Source organism: Salarias fasciatus, chromosome 12 (genome assembly GCF_902148845.1).
Source record: "Salarias fasciatus chromosome 12, fSalaFa1.1, whole genome shotgun sequence".
Classification (NCBI taxonomy): Eukaryota; Metazoa; Chordata; class Actinopteri; order Blenniiformes; family Blenniidae; genus Salarias; species Salarias fasciatus.
Window position 1 is genome coordinate 9,006,577 of NC_043756.1, and position 23,938 is coordinate 9,030,514.

The window sequence follows — 23,938 nt, forward strand, 5'->3', positions numbered from 1 at the left end:
ACACACACTCAGGTCAACTGACTGCACCGCCAAGGACTGGAAACACACAAGACCAATTCAAACATATTTGAGAGGCAGACATAACTTGGTATCAGTTCATTATATCTCAACAGCAGACCAGTCAAAATACATTAAATCAATGTATTTCAAAATTAAAACACCACTGCTGATTCTTTTTTTATTGCGAGTCAACGTCTTAGGAAACATATGGCATATAATATATAATGTGGTGCAAACTGTATAATCTAGCTCTGAAAGTGGCTCATTCCTGTTTCTCAGGAGTGTCACTTATAGATATTTTATTGCTAACAGCTGTTGGGCTCCATGAGCAGCTCAGACCATGATTAGAGGCTCACGCTTTATAAAATATAAACTGCACTCGGGTCAGCAGGTCCGTATACGTAGACAGATGGCTGTTATCCCGCTTACATTCAGACTTGGATATTAGAGTTTTTTGATCATTTTAACCTTTCAACAGTTGACTGATATTTGGTAACTTTCACATTTGTTCCTGTTTTGTGGAAGTGACATTAAATAATGAATATCAATAACTATATTTTCAACATACTGTCCACATACTCCCTCAAAAATTAATAAATCACTGGTTCAACAGGTGAATTGCGCACATTTTCTGGCAACTGGAAGGACTTGAACACACACACACACACACACACACACACACACACACAGGAGGCGAAGTGTTGCCTTTTCGTTGTGGTTTTATCTATCTATTATCTATCTATCTATCTATCTATCTATCTATTTATGTATTTATTTATTTATTTATTTATTTATTTATTTATTTATCCTGTTCGGTGCCTAACCGACAGGTGGCGCTCTGCTCTTCCCTGTGTGAATCTGAGCGCGCGCACGTGCAGAAGCGCGCGAGTGGGGGGGTCCAGTCAGTGCGCACGTGTGAAGTATTGTGCGTGTCTCCGCGAGCCTGGCCCGTGCGCTACTTTGAACTTTGACAAAAAAAAAAAAAAAGGTAAATGTTTTGAACTTTAAAGAGTTTTTAAAATGAAAACTCGCGAAGAACTTTAAACGATATAAGTGTGTATAAGTTTGAAGCTGACACGTGACTAAAGAATGTTGCTTCATGGCAGTAAATAAATGCTTCATAGAGAGTATAGTAGAGTATTAAATGTTCTTAAAGAGATGAAAAATGCAGCTGACCAAACTAAAGCAGCCTTGACGGACAGACGGGGGGGGGGGGGGCAATAAAGATGCGTGCCCGCCTCGCGGGGCATTTCCACGGCCCTGCGGAGCTGCCATCTCATCAAAGTTTGTGAACCCGGAGCTCCGGCTGGAGGAGAGAGAAACCACCGAGAAGACACCGGAGAGAGGCTGGCTTTAAAACCCGCCCCCCCGGAGGGCTGGAGGGATCTCTTTCTCCCCCCAAAACCTCCCATTTTCTCTCTCTCTCTCTCTCTCTCTCTCTCTCTCTCTCTCTCTCTCTCTCTCTCTCCCTCTCTCCCTCTCTCCCTCTCTCTCTCTCCCTCTCTCTCTCTCTCTCTCTCTCTCTCTCTCTTTACCTTTATCCCTCGCCTTTCGCCGTTTCCCCCACCACAAACATGGAGCTCCGGGCGAGGTGTTTGTTTCTTCTATCATGTCTTGGCGTGATATCGGCGATCGATTTGGAGGCGATTGATCCGGGCTACTACGAGGATCCCGTTGCCACACAAGAGCCGATCGACTACAAGGATCCCTGCAAAGCTGGTGAGATTTCTTTCTTTCTTTCTTTTCCTTCTTCTTCTTTTTTTATAGCCCGTGTCTTCCTCTGCTGTGATTTACCTTATTTATGTGGAGGTAGAAACATGCCACGAATCTGTTGGCGGAGCTCGCACACATCCACCGCTTTTCTGTTTTTTTTTTCTCTCCCTGAGATGACAGCACTGGATGTAGTTTCTAAAAGGATTGAGGGAACATTTTGTGCAATTGTTTGGCAGTAAGTGTTGTAGTTTGTGCAGTTTGAAACATTTGAAGCTCCCTCTCAGTCGCCTCGGATAACCCAGCTCCGAAAGCGGCCGTCAGGATGAAAATACAAGGATGGAAAAAAAAAAAAAAAAAATTCTTACTGACATGAAAAGTTTGGGCTTAAGTGCTCGTAGAAAAAGTTGCAGCCTCCTGGTTTTTTTTGCACGTTTCTCCCCTAAAATGTGATCATGTCGCTCCTGCAGGGTGTAATGTTTTCAGGAAGATTTCTGAGCTGTTGGGATAACAAAGGATTTTAAAAGACTTCTGCTTGGTTCTTTTTTTGTCATTGCACAAAAAAAAAAAAATCCTTTTTTTTTCCACCGGCTGTTCACACAACCACTAAAACAAAAGTGGAGGAGGGGAGAGAGGAGAGGACAGTACAGTAGAGATTTATGCACACATTATTCTTCGTGTCTTATGGTTGAGAGCATAAATATGTCTGCCTCTTCTCCTGCATATTTTCCCATTATTTGGCCAAAACATATCTGAGTTGTCACTGTAATCTTTTCCCCCCCTCTTGTGTGTGTGTCTGTGTGTGTGTGTGTGTGTACTGTGAACTCACTGTCTTGCCAAATCCCTTTGGGGGAGTTTGAACAGATTGCATTTTCCATCTGGTAAAACTATTCAGGTTACAGATACAGAGAGTTGGCTTCAGTCAAAGTGACCTCTAAAGTCCTGGAAGTGCTTACTGATTTGGCATTTGATGATTTCTGATGTGTCAGCTGATTATGAAACGATCCTCCAGCTCGGTTACCCAACTATCTCCTCTCTTCACGTTTCCCCTCGAGGAGATGAGAAAGTGTCGGCAAAAAAAACCCACAAACCTTGCGATTTCGGCGGAGTTGCGCCTCTGCGTAAACACGACGAAGGTCACGCTGCAGATGAGCGCCGTCTCATGTGTGAGTCATTAAGATGTTGCATCCTGTTTTTACTGTACTGTTTATGTTGAGTCACTTAAGCTGTCAGAGCGTCCGTGTGGACGTACCGGACGCTGGTGACGAAGCGACGCTGGCGCCGTGTTTGGATTCTTTATTGGTACGTACGCAGTTCTGGAGAAGTTCTTGACGTTCTACGTAAACGTCTCAGTCGGGACACTCGGGGATTAAGCCCCAGCCCTGACCGGTGTTTATCCTCAGTGGCGGATGTTGTCGTTATTAGCTGTCCGGCGGCGTGTCGATTCATGCGAGTGCTGTTTTGTTTACGGTTTCCTCTGGACACGTCTGCAGACAGGTGGTTGGGAGATGGTCGCAAAGTACAAACACCCACTGCTTTAACCCTCCCTACTCTCCATCGCTTCCAACACCCACCTGCTTTTCTCCTTCCCACCACGCAGCACGTTGTCCAAGATCTCCTCACTCCTCCTCACTCAATGGATACACCAGAGAAAACAGTCTTTCACAGTCGTCAACTCCAGACAACTGTCCTCAGAGTTGACGCTTCTCGGATTATTGATTTTCTCTCTGTCTCTCTCTCTCTCTCCGTCTCTTTTTTTTTTCCCCCCTTCTCATTTTTCATGCACATCACAACATCGAGTCTGCGATCGCGTTCTCTGGCTAGAGGTCAGCATTTTTTAAGTCAAGCTGTTTCCGCTCAGGGAAATGCTTACAGCCGGGTGAAGTCTTAATGCAGTAACGCCACGTGAGGAGAGTATTGTCCTCTGCTGGGCTTTGTGTCGGTTTTTCCTTTACTTTTCAGTGTCAGAACTTTATTGAATGTAAGTCTGAGCCTCAGTTCTTATTGTCTCAAAAGTGGCAAGACCCACTTCTTGACCAAACGTGCTGTTAATGGAACTTTAAAGGTTTTCTTTGCTCGCTATGACCTGGAGTGCGATCTGTAATGGGATTGGCAAATCCAACATTTACATTTGATGGACTATCTGCATGGTTTTGATTGTGCTTTATTGCATCTCGAATGGGTCAAATGAGCCAAGATAAGAAATGAGATGACCTCTTGTAGCAAGGTTAATCCAAAAATGTTGGAGTCTGTACAGTCAGTACACAGTTGCAGGTAAACTTCAATGCAACAAGCCACCCTATCAGACAAGTTCTGCACGACAAGCCAGAGCCCGAAAGTTTCTGAACCTTTTCTAAAGTTCTAAAGCTGCAGGTGATGATGATTCCCACCGATGGCTCCTGAGTGCTGCTCTTAGACTTGACTGAAGTGCAAAGGCTGAGTAAGCAACCAGAGAGAGTTTTGTTTAATTTCCTCAGATTTTTTAAAATGTGTTTTGTGAATCCTTCATTGAAAATAAAGAAAATCCATCAAAAAGGTTCACCTTACTCGACATGCTGGAAATGTACATTGATTGAAACAAAGCAGTGCAATAACTTTGAAGTAATGCCATCTATTTAAGGCTTAACCAGTGGAAAATTCCTTAGTTTGCAGAACTCCAGACTTGGCAACCTTCCAGAAAGTCATTTAAGACTCTTAACAACCCGCTGAGATGAGATGTACTTATTTTGAAAATGAAAAATGAATGAGAAGCAGTCGGGCTCATTGTCTCCTCAGCCTGAAAATGATCATCCCAGAAGCCATCACTGGTTTGACTTGTTGGTCTGTATTAATTCATGAGGCAGACGTCCTAATTTGCTGCTCCTCATTCCTCATGTCAAAGCTTTGGATACATTCTTCTCCATCTCCTTTTGTGTGTGTGTGTGTGTGTGTGTTTCTGTGGTTTTAGCTGCAGACAGGTCAACCTGTGCTCATCTTTCCTCGCTCGTCCTCTCTTATGCAAGCGGTTTTCTCTCAGAGCCGCCGGGTCTGTCCTCTGACTGACTTGAGCACGCCACACACAGTCGGTCATTCACCTTGTGCCAAGAGAAAGCGCCGCTAGAAGATTGAGGGCAGGCGGGTCGCGCCGTGCTTACGCCGGCCCAGGTGAGGTGAGAGCGAGCCATTCAGGACGGAGCCGGCTGCGTTTGTCCCCTTTTGGCCCCTGCCTCTGAAAAATTTGTTGATAGTATCAGGAAGTTATGTAATCCACATTTCCACTTGCTGCTGGCCGTTGACTCCGATTCGGTCATTTGTAACACAACAGCTGGATATTTTTTATGAACATGTTTTCAAGTGAGGTTTTCTGTCCTTGTGGAAGACCTCACTGAAACTAAAGCAATCATACTTTAGGGGTGACCCACCGGCTGTGGGATTCAAACCTTCAAGCCTGCTTCTCTAGCCCTTGGACAACCGCTGCCCCAGTGATAGTTCACAAACAGACAGGCGTTCACTGAATTGGGGAAGATTTTTATTGTAACACGTTTGAAGTATCTGTCAATATCAAATGTGAGAAAAGAGGGAAAAAAATGTAATTTTTCTAAGTTTTGTGTAGTTTTTTTTTTTTCAAATCTCCAAGGCAGTGGTTGAAAACCGATGATGCTCTTGATGGAACTCTTTCCCCTCCTCTCATGATCTGTCTGCCTGTTGAACTTCTAGATCGAGCCTTCAAGCAACACTTAAGCAAATGTGTTGCTTCTATTATGGAATTCGGGCCTCATAGCCGAGCTCCCACTGTGTGTGTGAGAGTGTGTGATGTGTGTGTGTTTTTTTTTTTTTTTTTTTTTTTTACATGCAGGACCCCTACGTCTCCTCTCTCTGCAGGGCTCAGGTGATTAGGGAGCAGACCTATTAGCTGGTCTCCACGCTTTAGTCGGAACAATATGTTTTTCGTCAGAGCTAAATGATAGCTAATCTTGCATTGCATTAATATCAGTCCTCTGTACGGAGCACACTACAGGAGCCGTCTCTCAAAAGGCTCAAAGGATGTTCAATTAGCTTTCCGTAATAAGCAGCTTAACACCAATTTCATCCATATTCGCTCCTTTTTTTGTGGAGTTGGTTGCAGCTCACCTGGGGAGAGCATTATTCCACTTCCCTCCACCTGGAATGAAAACTCGCGTTGTGCTTTCTTCGGCTGTAGATGGCTGCTGAATATGGAAAATGTTGAGAGGTGAATATCGCCTCCAGATTTAACTCGTCCGCAAACTCCATTTAGATTTGACTCTGGACATCTGCACTGAGGGAAACAAACGCTCAGACTGTGGAAGTGTTCGTCTGCTTTCGAAACCAGAAATATGAGGTCTGTACTGTCAAAACAACTTTAGTCAAAAGGTGAAAATAAAGCGCGGCTATGAATAATTCATCAGTGCAAGAAGCCCAAATACTGCATATCAATGACATTAAAATAGACAAATTGTTGGCGAGCTGATGAGTCATTAGAGGGAGTTCGACTGACAGTAGGGTATATCAGTGATCGGCGGCCAGGATGAGCCGAGAAATCCAATCTGCTAATGGGCTTGATGGAGTGTGAAATGTTAAAGGGGCGGCAGGCTCATGCTGTGTGCCCTTTTGCAGCTGAAGCCACATTAATTTGGTCAATAAGACCGAAGCGACGACGAGGTGACAGCGACTCGCTCTCCATCTCAGACGAGTCGAGCCTTCATTGGGAAATAATTGCTTGAATCTTGGGCTCTACTTTCTGACTGTGTCAACATCTCTCCTCTAATTAAACCACAGTATCTTTTGGAAATCGGTGCAGATATGCATAGTTTTTTTTTTCTTTTTTTCTTCCGCCTTGGGCTTAAATTGCGGTGTGAGGAAATGTCAAGATAAGCATTTGCTGAAGAAGTAACAGCTGCTGTTGTTTTTACAACCGAGAGGGGTAGCATATTTACACAACAACATCCCCTGAATAATATAATTCATCATCCCTTAGCAGCACTTTTTTTTTTCCTTCCTTTTTAGAAAGTTTTTCTCGATAATCACAAAACTTTGCTACCTGTTTGTTTTCTTCGTGCTGTTTAAAATGCAGTGTCTGGAGGGAAAATATCAATATTCAACCAAGAAAGACCAGAAATGAACAAAAAAAAAAAACCCCTGAAAAACTGGTACTGACACGGTCATCATATGGTAATCGCCTGAACGTAGTACACGATCGGCCTCGATTGGAATTCAGAGCGCAGTGTTTGGTACTGCGAAAGGCCGTGCGAGGGTATTGTGATGCATTCCAGGCTTGCATCTCTCATCTCTCTTCATTAGGTCATGTTATGGAGGAAGGCAGCCTTGATGTCTTTATAAGTACAGCCAGGGAAGAAAAAAAAAAAAAAAGAAGCGGGGCCTCACAGCAGGACTGGCCCCTCTAAATATAGGCTGATGTTAGTGTCTGTATAGGCTTAGTATTGATGTTTGTGCAGGTTTCAGTGGCAGATGTCACGGTCTGGTATTCGCGGAAGGAGATTTATGGGAATCGTCCCGGTGTATTTGACACCGCAGAGGTCGAGGCTAGAGCATTACACGAATCAATGGGATTAATTTGATTGAGGTCTCATGTGTAATCTGGCTAGATATGCTGATTGATGGATGTTGGATGGCGGGGGTAGTCTGAGATGAGAAGGATTATGATGGTTTAGATTAACTTAAAAAAATTCAATGATGTCGAGGTCGACCTTCATCACGTATCGATTCATTCTCAATCCAGCAATCCGTCAAAGGTCTTTGTTGTATATTGAATTACGGCAGGTAAAACACACGTTCATTTTCCCTCAGACTTCATTTTGTTTACATTAAACAAAAAAAAAAAAAAAAAAAAATGAAATTAACCAAAACCAGAAACCACTCGGCTGTTACCTAACTACGCTGCTCTGATATTATAGCTGCAGCTGTTGTCATTTAGGTAATGAATAATGTTTTGGAAAGCGATGCGGCGCCGTGCTCTGTGGTGATCACGAGCCATCTGCCACATCCACCAGGCTGTAATCTACTGTACGGCACAGCAGCCTCGCTGTGCTCACATTCTCCCTCATTACAGAGCTCCTCATCAAGATAAGTTTATCACCTTTCTGCATAGCCTGGCCTCAATCCCAGCCCGGAGTTGTGTACAAAAGAATCCTAAAACCGCGTGTGTGTGTATGTGTGTGGATAATTAAAGGCAGGAGACAAGGGGATTAATTCACAATCCCTGTGAGTCTTTCCATAAACCTGCAACAGCGTCTCCAGGACGACTGCTGTGCCTGGGGGAAATGAGTCCTAATGCCACCGGGCTGTGCGTTTGCTCACTTCAATCTCCGCTGTTGTCTGAGAACAATGACGCTGCGGATTAACCGGCCTGTCTCCCAAATGTTGCTGGATGTATGGCGCTCATAGAGCGCGGGCCGCTGTGAACTCCTGGGGGCGGGAGACGGATCGCGCCCCGTTATTTAGTCATGGATTGCACATTACTCCATGAACTCCAGATGAATTCTTTCAGTTGTACTTTTTTTTTCTCTTGCCAAAGTGGAAAATAAAATATCTTCTGGGATTGTTTTGCACTCAGTAATGTATTCTTTCTTATTAATTGTTCAAGCTGTTGTTTTCAGCGCACCACCTCTTCTTCTGGGAATCGAATAAAAATGTGGAGCGAAGAAGAAAAGTCCCTGTCTTTGTCAGTCGATCCATCCTATACTGCAACATCTGGTAGCTTCTCCTTATCAGTTGTGTTTTATTACAGCGGCTGTCAGCAGCACTGCTTGATCCAAAGCAGCCTGTTTTCGTGTTGGGTTTTTGGGTTTTTTTTTTTTTTTTTTGTACTTTGCAAGTGTAAATGAGAATATTCCTTTGACCTCTGGAATTCAAGCCTGTCGTCCGTGCGTGCCTCGACCCGCCAGCTGTGATCTCCACCTTTCCTTTATTGCTGTCATCATTGTGGTGTGCATCCTCGGCGTCCTGCAGGGTGGAGAGCCAGCCTGCGTCGACCGAAGCCAGCTCCAGATTGTTTCAATAACTCTCCTCTGGCGAGCAGGGACTCCAGCCAAGTAGTGTTTTTGTCTTTGCTTCTTTTGTGCATTTTGTCCTTTTTTCTCTTCTGTCTCGGTCCTCTTTGAAACTTCAACACAACTAAAGGAGATAAAAAACATTCATGTGGATGCTTTTGTTCTGTGCTAAAAAGAAAGAAAACTTTGAACTGCCTCAAATATAACCACATTAAATGAAATTCTTGTGTTTTTTTTTCTATACAGCTTGCTTTGAGTTGACTTTTCGTAGATTTTCACAAACACTGCAAATCTTTTCCAACTCAGACTTTAAAAGTTTTATGCATCTTTAAGGTTGGTTTGTCTTCCACCGCCGTACAAAACCAAAATTACATCAAGAAAGTTGTTATTTTCTCTCTGCTCCACATCTGCCTTCCCTGTTGGACGGGCAGGATTTTCGTCCTTCCTCTCCTTTCTCCCTCTGTCGTTGTCATCCCCGGTTCAGAGATGGATCACATCTCCAGAACCTCCCCACCCCATCCCGCCACTCCCGGAACTCCTGCATGCAAGCTGTGCCGTAAATTCTGCGAACGTGCCGGTGTTAAAAGCCTGTAAAACCGAGCACCCTGTCTCTGCGGAGCGGACTTCTAGCAATGGGGCATTTAAGTAAGAAATCTAATAAAGCACATTCCTCGTAAAGTGGAACTGTTTGGTTATTTTTCCCTCTCCTTGGCCTCATTAAAGACCAATTACTTGTTCAAGGTGCCCCACATTACTCCATCGAGGTAGTGTCAGCGTTCCATTGTTTCACATCTCCTCGTTCTCATTATCTATTCAAGGGCGCCGAGGCAAACTGTGCAGATTTTCTTGTTACTAGGTTAAACATCTGGATGAAACTTGTGTCAGCAAAACATGTAAACAGTTGGGTTACTGAGTTCATTCTTTCCCGAGACTGGACAGAGTCTTTTAAGCCACATACGACGTCTTGAATTGATTTACTTTGTTCATTTACTGAGTTTCAAGAGGGAAACTGAAGCTTTCCTTACAGAAACATTTCAGTTTTATAAATGCATTTAGATTTGATTGTAAGGAGGGGTAAACAGTGTGAAGACAGGAATGAAGTAGATATTTTCATATGTGTGTGTTACAACCTGGAGGCCTTCCTTAAGCACTTCCACTGGGCTTCCATTCAGCCTACTCAGTCTGAGCCACAGGAAAAGCTTGAGGCAACAACCCAGGCTTCATATTGAGGCAGCCTCCCTCCTGCGACTCGCCTGACGTGTGCCGTCTGTGTTTGTGTCTTTCAGCCGCCTATCTGGGTGACATCGCTCTGGACGAGGAGGACCTGCGGTCGTTTAAAGTGGACAGGATTATAGATTTGGCTCAGAGAACTGTCCGGACTGTCAATCACACCGATGCAGGTAATGGTTGTTAAACATTAGATTCTTGACTCTGCTGCAGAGGTGACAACTTGACACCAAAACAAAAAAAAAACAAAAAACTCCTCATTAGTGCACCGAGGTAAAGTGTTGTGGGTTGTCACTTGAGATAAAATTCAACAAAAGAAGTGAAATGAACATGGTTACCTTCTGACTGGGGAGTAATCTTATACAAAGACAGTTTCGCTCTCTTATACTTCAGCCTTGAAGCCACTCGGGTGCTCTTCATCCTCTTCAGCTCGGAGTCGGCAGCAACACCTGTCGGCTCACAGCCTTGTGCTTTTTCACAAGCTCTCTTTAAATGTTTATGCCTACAATCATCTTGCTATTGCCGCACATTGCTACACCTGCAACGCCACTGCTGAGGCTAATTGCGGGGCTTTGTCGGGCTGAATGTCTTTCCTGAAATGAAAAGCACCGTTTAGGCAACAGCTGTGAGTCAGCAGGGACCGATCGGCCTCACATTTCTGGAGACTGAAGGTGAGCGAGAACCGACAAGACAGCTCATGTTGCCGTCTGCGCTCCAACAATGTCAGCTTGCCTTCTGTTTTTTTTTTTTGTTTTGTTTTGTTTTTTTGTTTGATTTTAATAAGCATGCAAGAGGAGAAATGATCACTTTGGAATAAAAATACATTTCAGCTGCTTAAAATATCCCCTGAGCGAGGCTGATTTCCAGACTAAACAGTCACCTCTGAAACGGGGAGGGAAGACAGCAGAGACGGACTGTGTGGCCATGTTCATCTTTAGAAATCCATTTGTCCATTAAGCAGGTTATTCTCCACAGCACAGGTTATCGTTTTCTAGAAGGGAAGCTACTTCAGTATTAAAAATGAAAAAAAAAAAAACATCATCAGTGTAGTGGTGTTACATAAGACTGCTCTTTAAAAACACACATCAAGTCAAGTGTGTGTCCTACATTTCCTCGCAGAGATGTTTTGTGTGTCAGGCTGCACAGACGGTCTGTCTCTCCACTATCTGCTTCAGATCATCTTACATAAGTGTGGATGCATGGGTGGAATTTTTTATTATTTTTTTTTTTCAGGAGGCACCATAAAAAAATTATTTTTATCACATTCAGGATTTATTCAGGTTAAAAAAATCTAACTGCAGTTGCTTCGTGTGTCATGAATGTTATTCTGTTGAAAAGTGGAAGCAACAAAAAGTCTCCAACTCATATTTATTCATTCTCTCTGCTGTCTGAAATACACGAGGGCTGGTGAAGCTTGCGGCACAATCGGAATAATAGAAAAAAGTCAATACAAAAGCTTTTGGCCTAAAAATACATTCGCATGTGACTTTGAATGAAGACAGTTGATTTAATCGTAACGTTGTAATTAACACATCTCGTTTCCCCGGCACTGCTTATCAGTGGACTGAACAGCTTTGGCTGTTATCAGCCATTTCCTCAACACATGCACAAGTGTACGTGCTAATTGATCTTGGCAGGCTGCAGAGATTTACTGATATTTAATGGAAGACATTGTCTAATGAACTAAACGGGGGGGAAAGAAAACTTATGGTAAATTTTGGCTTCAAATGCGGTTGGCACAAAAAGATGAAGACAACTACTCAGTACTGTTATTGATTTACCACCAGCATTTCTCACCAGTCTGATATCGGATAATTAGTTAACTTTTCAATACTCTTTTAAAGTGGTAAACTTTTTTTTATCTTTTTTTTGTCATGAAATCAAACTGCAAAGGGGTCGAAAGCATAATTCTGTGTTTAAACAGATGTTGCTTGAAGCTTTCAATAAACATCGACTCAGATCAATACATCATGGACTTTGTGCAAGTATCTTCCAAGACACTGACAGATTTACTTTTAATCCCGCAACGTCCAATGAAAAACTGAGTGAAATCATCTGTCAGTCTTGTCAGGAGTTGCGTGGTCGAGCTCCAGACCTCTGAGCTTGGTTAAATTTGCTTGTTGGCATCGTCAATAACTTACCCAAAAGGAAAACCATCAGTGCTGACAATGCTTTTAAATAAAATGATGTTAGTATGACTTCAAATGTAGGTTTCTTCATAACACACCATTCACAAACTGCTTCAGAATGTCTTACTTAGAGCAAAATCAAGGATCTGTTTGTACTGGGACATGTTTTTGCAACCTATCATAGATAACTCAAAGCTAACATTTATACTTTTGCAATGTTAAAAGTTCTGAGAACTATGGGCGGGGGGGGGGGGGGGCTATTTCTGTGTACTTTTGATGTTGTTCCCAAAGTACACTTTATTGGTTGGGCTGCATCAGAAAGTCACTGTCCTCTGTGAGATATATATATATATATACTGTGAAATTAATTTTAAAGGAAAATAAAACTTCTCTCTTTGAGTATCGTTCATGTGACTCAACAACTTGGGAGAAAGTCGACTGTTTTTTTGTTATTGGAACCTAATAATAATAATAAAAAAAAAATCTCTTGATGTGTGTGAAACCGTTGCCTCCTGAGACCAGGAAATGTGCTGAATTATCACGGTTGTTCTGCTTGTTTTAAACCGTCAGGATCAACCAATCAGACCAGTCCGAACAGGCTGGCTTCACTTCGCAGGAAACGAGCCGCCACCTCCAGACCTGAGCGCGTTTGGCCTGAAGGCGTCATTCCCTACGTCATCAGTGGGAACTTCAGTGGTAAGTAACATTTCTAACACATTTTTAACATAGCATTCTCTGTATTGTCCAAAAATAAACTGTGTTATTGAATAGCTGGCAAAAATTGAAATGTGACCTAGATCAGAAATTCAACAAGACGATTGAAACTGTCAGAAATCTTGCATGAGCAAAATGTGAGTGATGTTGAAGAGGAAGAACAGGATGAAACTGCCAAACTAGAAGGTGGCAGGTATCAGGCTCTGCTGGTTAGTAAATACAGAAAAGAACAAGATTACAAACAACAAACAAACAACACAGAGCAGGCCGGCGGGGTCGGGAACCTCAGATCAGTAACCTGCAGCTGCAGTGCCAAAAATACCTGCTGGAAGGTACAAAGAGTCAGGGCGAAGGGGAGAAGGCGGGGAGGGTGCATGACGGGCAATTTTCAGTCCTAACAGGATGTTACTGAAGGACATGGAGTTCTCAGGTATTATCTTTAACTTCCTCTAATTAAATGAATAAAAGTCATTTAATGTGCACTGTTGAAAAGCTTGATAATTCATGATCTTCAGACTCTTCTGATGCTCCATAAATGTCCAGTGACTGAATTTAAAAAGCTTTCAAATCATATTTTAATTGCACGCTGACCCTGTAAGTGTTGATTGAACTGTAAAGTCTTTAGAACGTTTTTTTTCCCTCTGAGAAACTCTGTGCCTCAGTGTGTTTTCTCACCCACTCTCTCTTTTCATTCAGGCAGCCAGCGGGCGATATTCCGCCAAGCCATGCGCCACTGGGAGAAGCACACCTGCGTGACCTTTATTGAGAGGACACAGGAGGAAAGCTATATTGTCTTCACCTATCGGCCGTGCGGGTGAGTCGGTGGAGCTCTCAGAACAATGGTGGCTCTCTGTTGAGGTTTGATCATCTCCAGCTAATTATTTAGGTGCTTTTCTTTCCTCGCCTTTCACCGAGGTTCCCCCCCGTCTGTTTACAGTCTCTCTGCAGTCAGTCTGAGCTGTTCTTTTAACTCCCCCCCCCCCCACCTCCAACCGATCCTGAAAAGAGACAGCTATTCAGTGGGGAGGAATTTCCTGTGCCTCATCATCACACTGCATCAGTGGCTCGGCTCATGCTTTTCTCGCAGGACGGCACACAAAAGAGAGACTTCCTCGACGCTGCTCGCGCCGCTAAAGTCAGACTACGTGTCCGCTCGGCGTTTCTCCCTAATTAAAAAGTCGGAGGAAACAGCGGTTGTGCCGTCTGTTGTTGCGAAGGGCTTTGCAGACGACCTGTCCAGACAGGAAACGCTCTTTCATTTCACCATGAGCTGTTTTTAATGGGAGAGTTTGGTGGCTTGCCGAACGTACACCTGCTTGACCTATTTATGAGCGAACGAAGTCAGCGCGGTTCAAAGTTATTAAAGAAGTTTCCAGGGGAAAGACCGGCCATTATGTTGTTACACAAAGTGTACTTGACCCACTGATTTGACTGGTTCAACACAAACAGCTTGAAAGAAAGCGGATTCGACTCATGAGCTTTTCTTTTCTTTTTTTTTTTTTCCGGCTTACTGTTAATAGCCATTTTTATCTTGGTGACTGGCCTCTGGGGCAACAAGGATGACATTATCCACACAGGCAGCAGCGGTTAGCAGTGGGAACGCTTGACTCTGCTGCATATTCAGCAGGCCCCCATCTGTCCTGTGCAAAGTTCAAGGCGTGTCTCAGGAGAGCCTGACTTGGCTCGCAGTAATTAGAGAGCGGCTGTCTGGCCCACAGGGCCATTATGTGTGTGCCCGTCCTGCAGACTCCCACACTGAAGCTTTCATGTCACACTGAGATGGAGCTCTGCAGTCAGCCAGCTTCCACCGTCGCTCCCAGCACTCGCTTTGGCAAGCCCATGAATGAATGTCACTCCTGTGTGTGTGTGTGTGTGTGTGTGTGTGTGTGTGTGTGTGTGTGGATGACGGTTCATACGACCTATTAAACAGACCAGAGACTGTTGAGAGAAAGATGTTTTGGTTATATATGTAAACATGTTGAAATGTAAAGAGTTATTAGACTTTAGACAGCCAGAGACTTTCCTTCTCATCCTCCATGTTTCCACTGCTTTCAGGAGGCACAGGGTTCACCATTCCGACTTTGTCAACACTGCCGCTCTGTGTGTCTGGCTGCTGATTCATAGGTGCTGCTCCTATGTGGGTCGTCGAGGCGGGGGCCCCCAGGCCATATCCATCGGCAAAAACTGTGACAAGTTTGGCATTGTGGTGCACGAGCTGGGCCACGTGATCGGCTTCTGGCACGAGCACACGCGGCCCGACCGGGACGAGCACGTCAGCATAATCAGGGACAACATCCAGCCAGGTGGGTGCACGGCGATCCCTCAGCAATAACGCGCAGCCGGCGCAGGCAGAAAGGAGCTAATAAGAGCCACCTGTTTTCTCACACGGACGGGGAAGGCTGCGATTACAACAAAAGCACAAAAAAACATCTGTACACACTCATGTTTAGGCAGAAAATTCCCCATTAAAAGATCTGTTGACAAGCATGTAAAATGAATCCTGACAGTCAGGATTCATCTTTGACATACACAGAGGAGTAGTCACAGTGTGACGTGGCTTCACGTTTCAACTTTTTCCTTTCACAGGACAGGAGTATAACTTCCTGAAGATGGAGCCGGGGGAGGTGGACTCTCTGGGAGAAGTCTATGACTTCGACAGTATCATGCACTATGCCAGGAACACGTTCTCCAGGTAGGAGCCCGGTCAAGAACCGCCCCGTGTGAACCGGCCTTATATAAAGTAAGACTGAGTCAACTTCCCCCCACCTCCGCTGCAACCTTTTAACCCATTTCAGCGTTTTCCATTCTGCTCATAATCTTTAATGACTGTGTGGATTTGTAATGTACCGGGTCTGTCTCTGTGGCCTACTGCTGAGTAATCTGGCTCTAGTCCCAAATCAGGGGGGAAAAAAAAAGCAGAGCGAAGCCTTTAATTCTTCTGTACTAATAAATCACTTTAAGAATCCGACTTGTTGCTTCAGGCCATCGCGTTTTTAAAAAGCTTGCTGTTACTTGAATATGTGTCTTGGATGTGGATTGCTCAGGTGCAAAGAGACAGAAACTGACTTCTTGGAAGCGGATGGGTCTTTGGCGGATTTCTATAAAGACAGTTTCACTTTGGAAGTCAGAAGCATTCTTCTCTAACTTTCTTTGGGTTGGGCCCTTTTTTATTTCAATAACCGATCCCTATAACACTGTGTATCGGGCCTCGGGAGAACTGGAGAAGCGCTGATGTGATTTTTGCAATATTTGGACAGGATTATGTTGCCTATTGCTGCATTGGGTTTACTGGGGATCAAAAAATAATATACTCGCTGTATGAAGAAATTGAAGTCATCTGGTTCTATTTAGCGTCTTTCCAGAGTTTCAGTGATTCTGAGTTGATTGGTTTTCGGTCTGGGTTTATAGGCTTTACCTGTGGCAATGAAAACAGTATCTTTTACACTTTTAACTATTATTAAGGATTTAGCAGGATTAGCAGCACCATACATAAATGGTGTTGTGAAAGTCGAACATCTCTGACAGGGATGAATTGTGTCTTTTTTTACATGATTTTTTTTTTTTTCTTCTTTAAAGTGAAAGCGGTGTCTTTGTGGTTCTAGTTAAAGGGTTTAGCGACCAGCTTCTGCCCACAGCCTTTATAAATTAGAGCTCCTTTCTTCAGCTCCTGCTGCAGCAGCGGCGGCGGCGTTCCTGGTGGCTGAGCTAAGCCAGCAGCGGCGGCGGATGCAGCAGCCCCGCTCCCTCGCAGCAAAATCTCCACACACCACTTTCAAGGTTATATGAAGCTGCTTGTAAATGTTGTACTTTCGTGCCATAAAACATCTCATTATGATCCTAAAAGGTCTTTGAAGACACTTTGATGATTAGGAACCTGGTGTCACACTGGGCTACTCGTATTTCTGAGGTGTGTGTTGAAAAATGTATAATACCTTAAGTGTAACGACAAATACCAGACTCCACACACACCTAGCACTTTCTATTTACCCCTAATACCCTACATATGGTACGGGATAAAGTAGTGGAAACTTTATTGGCCTAATTAATGTTTCCCTCACAAACGAGGGAAAAGTTTTTGCCACTTCTCCAGCACGCCTCCCACTTCATATGTTTAAAAACTTTCATTTTTTCAGCTTTGGTCAGTCAGTAAAGAAATGAGCAGAAATAGCCAGACTGTGGAAGTCCAGCTCAACCCAAAGTTGGTCGGAAAAAAAAAACAAAAAAAAAAAACTCCTGCTTGTATAAGCGCAGCAGTTTGCATCTCCCTTAAAATGACACTTAAATTAGTCACCAGCTGACCTCATTCTCCGCTTCCCGCAGCATTGCCCCGGGAAGCTCCGCCAGATGTTGCGCTGTCATTCACCACTACACAGGGGTGTCGCGGTTTTTGACAAAAAGCCGCATGACGAACACTGGCCAGTCTGGAATTTTGCTCTAGTCACCTCAGACTGGAGTTAATTTCAAATATTATTAAGTACCAAACCAAGTGAGTGCAAAAATAGTCCTCTTGGGAAAAGTTGAGTCTGTGATTCATTATTGTAAATACAGAAGCATCACTGCGCTCGGTAAACAAGGAGCTTCTTTACACACCCTTCGCGATAACGATGGTTTCACTATTGTTTTCTGTATCCAGCTGCAGGTTTACTCTCCTGTCTGCCACATAGATGAATGAAATATAGGCGAGCTGCAGAAACAGTCACTTCCGCTATGCAGTGTTCTAATAAACACAGTAGTGTGTGCCAGTAAGTCAGAGGAGGTGTACTGGGATCTCTGGTCACATGGGAAAAAAAAAACCAACATGTAAGCTGAGGCTGTGATCATGACTACCTCCGTCTGATATAAGAACCAGCTGCTGGTCGGTCCTCTGTGTCATCTCTGCACACACATGTATTCGTTCTCCCCACCGCTGACTCTCTCATGCCCCCGGTTCCTCCCGGAGTTAGTGGCCTCTTCCCAGATCAGCTGCCTTCGCTCTTGCAGCGAACAGATTCTCAGAAGCAGAGAGGGGATCTTTGTCTAAATGGAGGCTGAGGCTGGATGTAGGCCAACATACAGAAATTCCTGTCTGGCCTCGTGCATCCAAACTGCAGGTCAAACACACACACACACACACACCTCACGCAGATTGAGGCTTTGAAACGCTCGCTTGTCGGTGCTGCAGATGAAGATTTTGGTTTGCTTTCCGGATTGCCTGTAAGAATGGAAAGGCAGAAAGAAACATCTGGTGTGATATATAACATGAAATATTATGCTCCTGCGTCATACAGCTCACGGCTTGCATTCAATTCACTCGGGCTTTTAGGTTTACAGGATTTGTTTGGCAACCTGAACAAAGTCCAAAGCAAACTCATAAATAGCCGTTTCTTTCTGTTTTAGAAAAAAAAAAAAAAAAAAAGGGGGTCTTTTCGGGAAAGGTTATAATCCCGTGTTGGTTTCAGTCTGCTCAGCACATGTTCTTCTTGCTGTTGTCGCTTTCAGGTCAACTTTGGACTTAACCTGTTAATCCTGTAAATTTGCAGGATCCCCGACAGCGCCGAGCACAATGGAGCGGCCCAGTGCTAAAAGTGTGTTTACAGGGGGCGACCTACCCCGGCCTGTTTTTCGGTCCAGCTCTCTTCCTGTCGTGGATTCGTGGAACCGCGCTGATCAATAGCGCTGCTTAGACATGTGAGAGAGATGGCTGCTGCCGGGGAATGTTTCACAGAGCCGTATTAGCAGACGAGGGGCTCCTGTTAGCTTTTCACAAGTCATTCCGAGCACTTTCTCTTTAGTGCTGATTGGCTGATTTACCTGTGCTAGTGTCCTTTTTTTTTTTTTCTTTTTGTCACCCATTGTCGGCCGGCGTGTTTGCGCTGTGTTTTACAGTAAATCACCGTGGGAAGCCAGGGCCTTTGCTGTGGGTATTGTTGGGAAGATTTCATGGCTCGTCTTGATGTTTTTCTGTGTCTCCTGGGGACAAGCCCGGCTGATCCCATAGCTTTTTGTTCTGGGGTGTGTTACCCGACCCACAGCTCTGCTTTGCCCCCCCCCCCCCGCCTCCCTCCGCCCTCCTTTGCTCCAGAGATATTTTTTTTAGCACTGGTGCATGGAGCTGTGCCAACTCAAATAGAGACCTGCCAGCGTGCCCTTTGTCTGCTCTGACACCGACTGGAGTGCTGGAGTGGCATTTTTTTTTTTCTTTTTTTTTTTTTTTTAACCAGCAGCCAGCATACGGGCTCCTGGAGGCTCACAGACAGACAGACAGGCAGAGTCTAAACTGTTAGCTCAGGCTGCTCTGTTTGCACATGCCTGGCGTTGATAGGCATGTCACCATGGGAACAGCCAGGGAGCCAGGCCGTTCCTCACCAATACTTGGAGAAAAATGAAGATGATAAACTAGCAAAGTGTCAAGTGAGGCAGCGCAGTGAAAAACAGTCTCTCTGGACTAAGTGTTCTGCTCGTTTTTTTTTTTTTTTCCCCCCTTCCCAAAGCTGTATAGATGATTCACCTGAGCAGTTTTATTCTTTTTCAGTCTGGACTTCTTTCAAAAATGTGCCTGATGTTCACATCCCTGCCTTCACAGTTCAATGAAATTCATTTTGATCTCTCTGTAACTCCGGAAAAGGGCTTAAGCTCTTAGTTTTGGTCCATCTGTGGGGCAGACATGTGTGAAGAATGATCTCAGCTTTAACCCCTGAAGCATACCGCACGACCCCGACCTCAACGCAAAACACTGATAAGTGACTGCAACTGTCTGTCTGGTGCAATTAAGACAGATTTTTAGTTTTTTTAAAAATCCACATTAAAGTTAAGACTCTTTTCTGAAAACACTGATGCTTTTTGAGTAAGATACTTCCTTCCTTATAGTTTATAAAAGAAAACTAGTTTATGCTTAAAAGTTGCACACAAAAAAACATTAATCATAATGAGCCTCTGTGAAAAATTAGAAAAGTAATTTTGGGTCAGATGGAAAAGTATGTGCAGCATTTCCTGAATAGTTTCACAACGTTATCGAAAGCTTATCTCTTGATGAAAGTTTTTTTTTCCTTCTTCCTTTTTAGGACAAGTATCTTGGTCTGTATCTTTTAATGACAGGCCTCTTGAGCCCACACGAGTGTGGTTGTTCGTCTTCCTCCGCTGCAGTCTCGTTATCACCGTTCATCCCTCCGTCCGTGGTCTGACCCTGCCTTATCCGAGTCGGGGTCATTGAGGTTGATGCTTGACTGAGCTAAGAGGCAGCGGGCACCGTCTGAGATGGAGGAACCAGAAAAAAAAACAACACAGACTCAGAAAGAACATGAGGATTCCACACAAAAAACGTCCCAGCCTGTCATTAATCTTGATCTCTTTAATCAAGCTCACATCCATTCGGACATTTTTTTGGTCAGAAAATGTATTTTTTTTGTTCTCAATGTTAATTCTGAGGTCTTATGTCAATGAGCTTGCCATGCCTCTCTTGTCTGGCAGAACTTTTCTCCGAAAGTACCACAATTTGTTTGCCATTGTCGACACGGCACTGCTCCTTTTCATCGAGGTCAAATTTCCTGAGGAGCATTTAATTATAACGTTGGGAGCGATTGAATTGCACCGACTGATGGTAATTCGCTTAATCCTTGAGCAAACATGTTTTGTGGTGTGCATATCGGGATAGTTGTTAGCGCGCTCGTCTCACAGCGAGAAAGCTCAGGTTCAACTGCCGGTGGCTCTTTCTGTGTGGAGTTTGCATGTTCACCCCGTCGTGTGCGTGAGTTTCCTCTGGTGAACTTAAATTGGCCCTCGGTGTGAATGTGAGTGAGCGTGTGTGTGTGTGTTTGCCCTGTGACGGACTGGTGACCTGTCCAGTCTCTATCCTGCCCTCGCCCACAGTAATCTGGGATTGACTCCAGCGCCCTGCAGCCCTGCACAGGATTAAGCGGTTATAGAAGATGGATGTTGGAATAGTTAGCAGGATCATGCGCATGCTGTCTGGGTTTCATGCAACATTAACATCAGACTCTCTCTCTCTCTCTCTGAATTACAGGGGCATCTTTCTGGACACCATCCTGCCACGCTACGATGTGAACGGCGTGCGACCACCCATTGGCCAGAGAACCAGGCTTAGCAAAGGGGATATTGCTCAGGCACGCAAACTCTACAAATGCTCCAGTAAGACCAAAATGACAGATCCTGTCTGCTCCGGGTTTTTCCTGTCTATTTTTGCATTTGTGCACAGCAGAGAGCTGAGAGGGAGAGAAGACGGTTGGTCTGTGACTCCTCCTGCCCTCACCAGATGCAGCTTCCACTGTATGCATCTACTCTTGATGTGGTGTGGTTCACTGGCTTCAGCAGCCAAGGCTCCCCGCCTGGGAGGAGTGTAAACACTACCCAGGGACAGGAAGTTTGTCATCATTTCTTTCCCAGATCAATGCTAGCTAACAGCTGGTCTTGTGAAGACAAAGAGTAAAATGATAGTTCAGAGTTATCGCTCGTGTTCGCGCGTCGCGGCGGGTATAATGTGAACCGGGCAGATCTCGTCGAAGGAGGGTTACGTCAGCCTGGCACCTTTTCTAACCACACAGTCTGTTTATGCTTCAATGCAGAAGAAACTTAATGCCGTGGAAGTAAACCAAGTTTACGGCATTAGTAGATGAACAGCCTTCTGCGAAATGCATTTGATTTCAAACGCCTAATTGCAGGTCAGACGGGGAGAACCGAGCCGTCAGCTTCACATGAAAGCTCAATGAATAAACATAGCAGTGGGTCACCGGAGACGGGCTGGCCGGTGCGGTTTCAGAGACCAAGTGGAAGTTTCAGCTGCAGTCGGATCCGTGTGTGCCAGTGCAAGTGTGCTGTCTCTTTAATCACAACGGTTTCTTCTCTCGTGAGCAAGGTTGGATGATGTGGCGCACAGTGTGGGGGATGAGTTACTCAGTCTCTACACGTGTTCCAAAAAAAAAAAAAAAAGGAAAAGGGAAAAAATCCCTGAAGAGCCACAGGTCCTTCCATTCATGCAGCATTCCTGGGAGTGTTTGTCATCTCGTGCCTTGTGTGTGCCTAAGTGATTGCTAATGCGGATTGGCACACCTCAGCCACCTCAGCATTAATACACACCCATCAGAGCTGTGGGCCCATCATTCTTCTGCTTACACACAAGCCTCGAGGGAGGCGGCGAACGCAAACAGGCAGCTTAGATGTTTTCCTAACTCCTACTAAATGCAGCCCCTGGTAAAAATAACACGGAGGTAATTGTGAATGCAATGCATACACAGTGTTCAAGATGGGCAAGTGGAGATACCAATCTACTCTCTAGCATTTCCTCTCCAGCTTAATTAAACGCATCTTTCCCTCACTTGGCAGGAGCCTCTCTCGCTCATTCCACAAGCCTGCACATTGTGTTTGAAATCAGACCTCGTACTCATGCACTCTTAGATTTGCCAGTTAAACTGAGGGCTGTTGGGTTTTGTTTTGGTTTTTTTGTTTTTTTTTTCCCCGCTGGCTACACGTACATAATGCATCACATCCTCGAGAGGGCTGGGTTATTTATAGAGGGCCAGGTTTATTTTCAGAGGATGCTTAGAGAAAGTGTCTCACACTCTCTCCAGTCCTTTGTGTGATCATCATCTGGACGAGGTGGGGGAGGGAGCGGGCGAGATGCAGGGTTGTGGGTGAATATTATCAGCAGATGTGCCTTTGAACATAAAAGAGCTGCCCTTTACTTCACATTCAGCTTTATAATTCCAGCATCCAGCATGTGTCTCTGCATCAGGGCTTCAGGGGATTTACTTTAGGGCTTGTTTGTCTGTACTGCTTAAATGAGTGGATTAGGCGTTTTCAGGCAGAAACTAATTGGCAGTGTGTCTCACCCCTCGCTCCGGGCCTTACGTGCAGGTCTGCGTGTTTTTGTTTCTGTGCGCAGGATGTGGGGACAGTCTGCAGGACAGCAACGGGAACTTCTCCTCCCCTGGCTTCCCCAATGGGTACTCGGCGTACATGCACTGCATCTGGAGGATATCAGTCACACCGGGGGAAAAGGTATGAGCAGATGGAAAGTGCCAAACCAACTCTTGAGATGCCTGAAAAACAAGGACCACTGCTTTTCATGTGGCTGTACTGTCTGTTTTCATTCTCATTTCATATTTATCTGAGCTTTAGCAGTGTGCGACCTTTTCCAGAGTGTGTGAAAAATCATCCTCTCTTTTGGTTTTAGATCATTTTGAACTTCACCTCCATGGACCTGTACAGGAGCCACCTGTGTTGGTACGATCATGTGGAGATCCGAGATGGGTACTGGAGGAAGGCACCGCTCAAAGGTCAGTTTCACCTGAACAATAGTCAGTTACATCAATCTATGAGTTTTAAATATGTTATACTTGTTTAATCAATACATCAGAACTCAAGGATATTTACTTTATGATCATTAATAAGTAAGTAGGACAGAAGATTATTCCGATTTGGTGGTATTCTTTAGGGTTTCCCAGCTAAATAAAGACTTGATCTAATACAATTTTCATTTGAGAAAAATGGCATTTTACTAATCTGCAGCTAGTCATACATAGAATATTTGGTATTTAAGTCTACCTCTCATTTCTTATTTGATGAATCAAATCAAGGTTCAACCAAAATGTGTTAGTTAGGGTTATGCAAAATCCAGACTGTGTGAGATCTTAAAGTTTGTAGAGAGTTTCATCTCATTGTTTGGGATTTGACAGCCCTGCTTTTCAGTTTGATTCAATTTTAATTGATAATTTGATTTGTTTTTTTTCCCAGTCTGCATTTCAAGTAAATTTAATCACTGTTGCATAATCGCACCCTGACGAAGCTCAACGCCTCAAGTAATGGACTAACTAATGAAAAAAAAATCTGAGTGATAACAGGTTTTAAGCTTAATGGCACAAAAGCCTTTGAACAATCTACTAATTGCGCCATGGATCCTTAATTTAGCGCACATTTTGGCCAATCACGCAACTCACTTATAGGTGAGTTAAAAGCTTTAGAGAGGAACTGGTGATTTCAGCCGTCCGGTGTTGAGAGAACAAACACACAAAAAAAAAAAAAATAATTTAAAGAAATTCACACCCCCGGGAGTTTGTGCACCTCTGATGGGCAGGAGCATTTCCTTCACGTTTTCTGTAAAACATGTGGTCCATGGGCCAAACCCGGGATTCCAGAAGCTCCAGTCTGGCCTCTGAGATT

General features: G+C 44.3%; 1 protein-coding gene across 1 annotated transcript in view; it reads left to right on the forward strand.

Moving 5' to 3' along the window:
- Nucleotides 1-1,535: 1,535 nt before the first annotated feature.
- Nucleotides 1,536-23,938, forward strand: part of bmp1a (bone morphogenetic protein 1a) — a 33,368-nt gene continuing 10,965 nt past the window's right edge. The window contains exons 1-9 of the mRNA XM_030103938.1: nucleotides 1,536-1,719; nucleotides 10,004-10,117; nucleotides 12,644-12,769; nucleotides 13,484-13,601; nucleotides 14,912-15,090; nucleotides 15,374-15,479; nucleotides 20,787-20,911; nucleotides 22,662-22,777; nucleotides 22,953-23,055. Of these exons, the coding sequence (XP_029959798.1) occupies nucleotides 1,575-1,719; nucleotides 10,004-10,117; nucleotides 12,644-12,769; nucleotides 13,484-13,601; nucleotides 14,912-15,090; nucleotides 15,374-15,479; nucleotides 20,787-20,911; nucleotides 22,662-22,777; nucleotides 22,953-23,055 (1,132 nt within the window). The 5' untranslated portion in view covers nucleotides 1,536-1,574. The remainder of the gene's footprint in view (nucleotides 1,720-10,003; nucleotides 10,118-12,643; nucleotides 12,770-13,483; nucleotides 13,602-14,911; nucleotides 15,091-15,373; nucleotides 15,480-20,786; nucleotides 20,912-22,661; nucleotides 22,778-22,952; nucleotides 23,056-23,938) is intronic.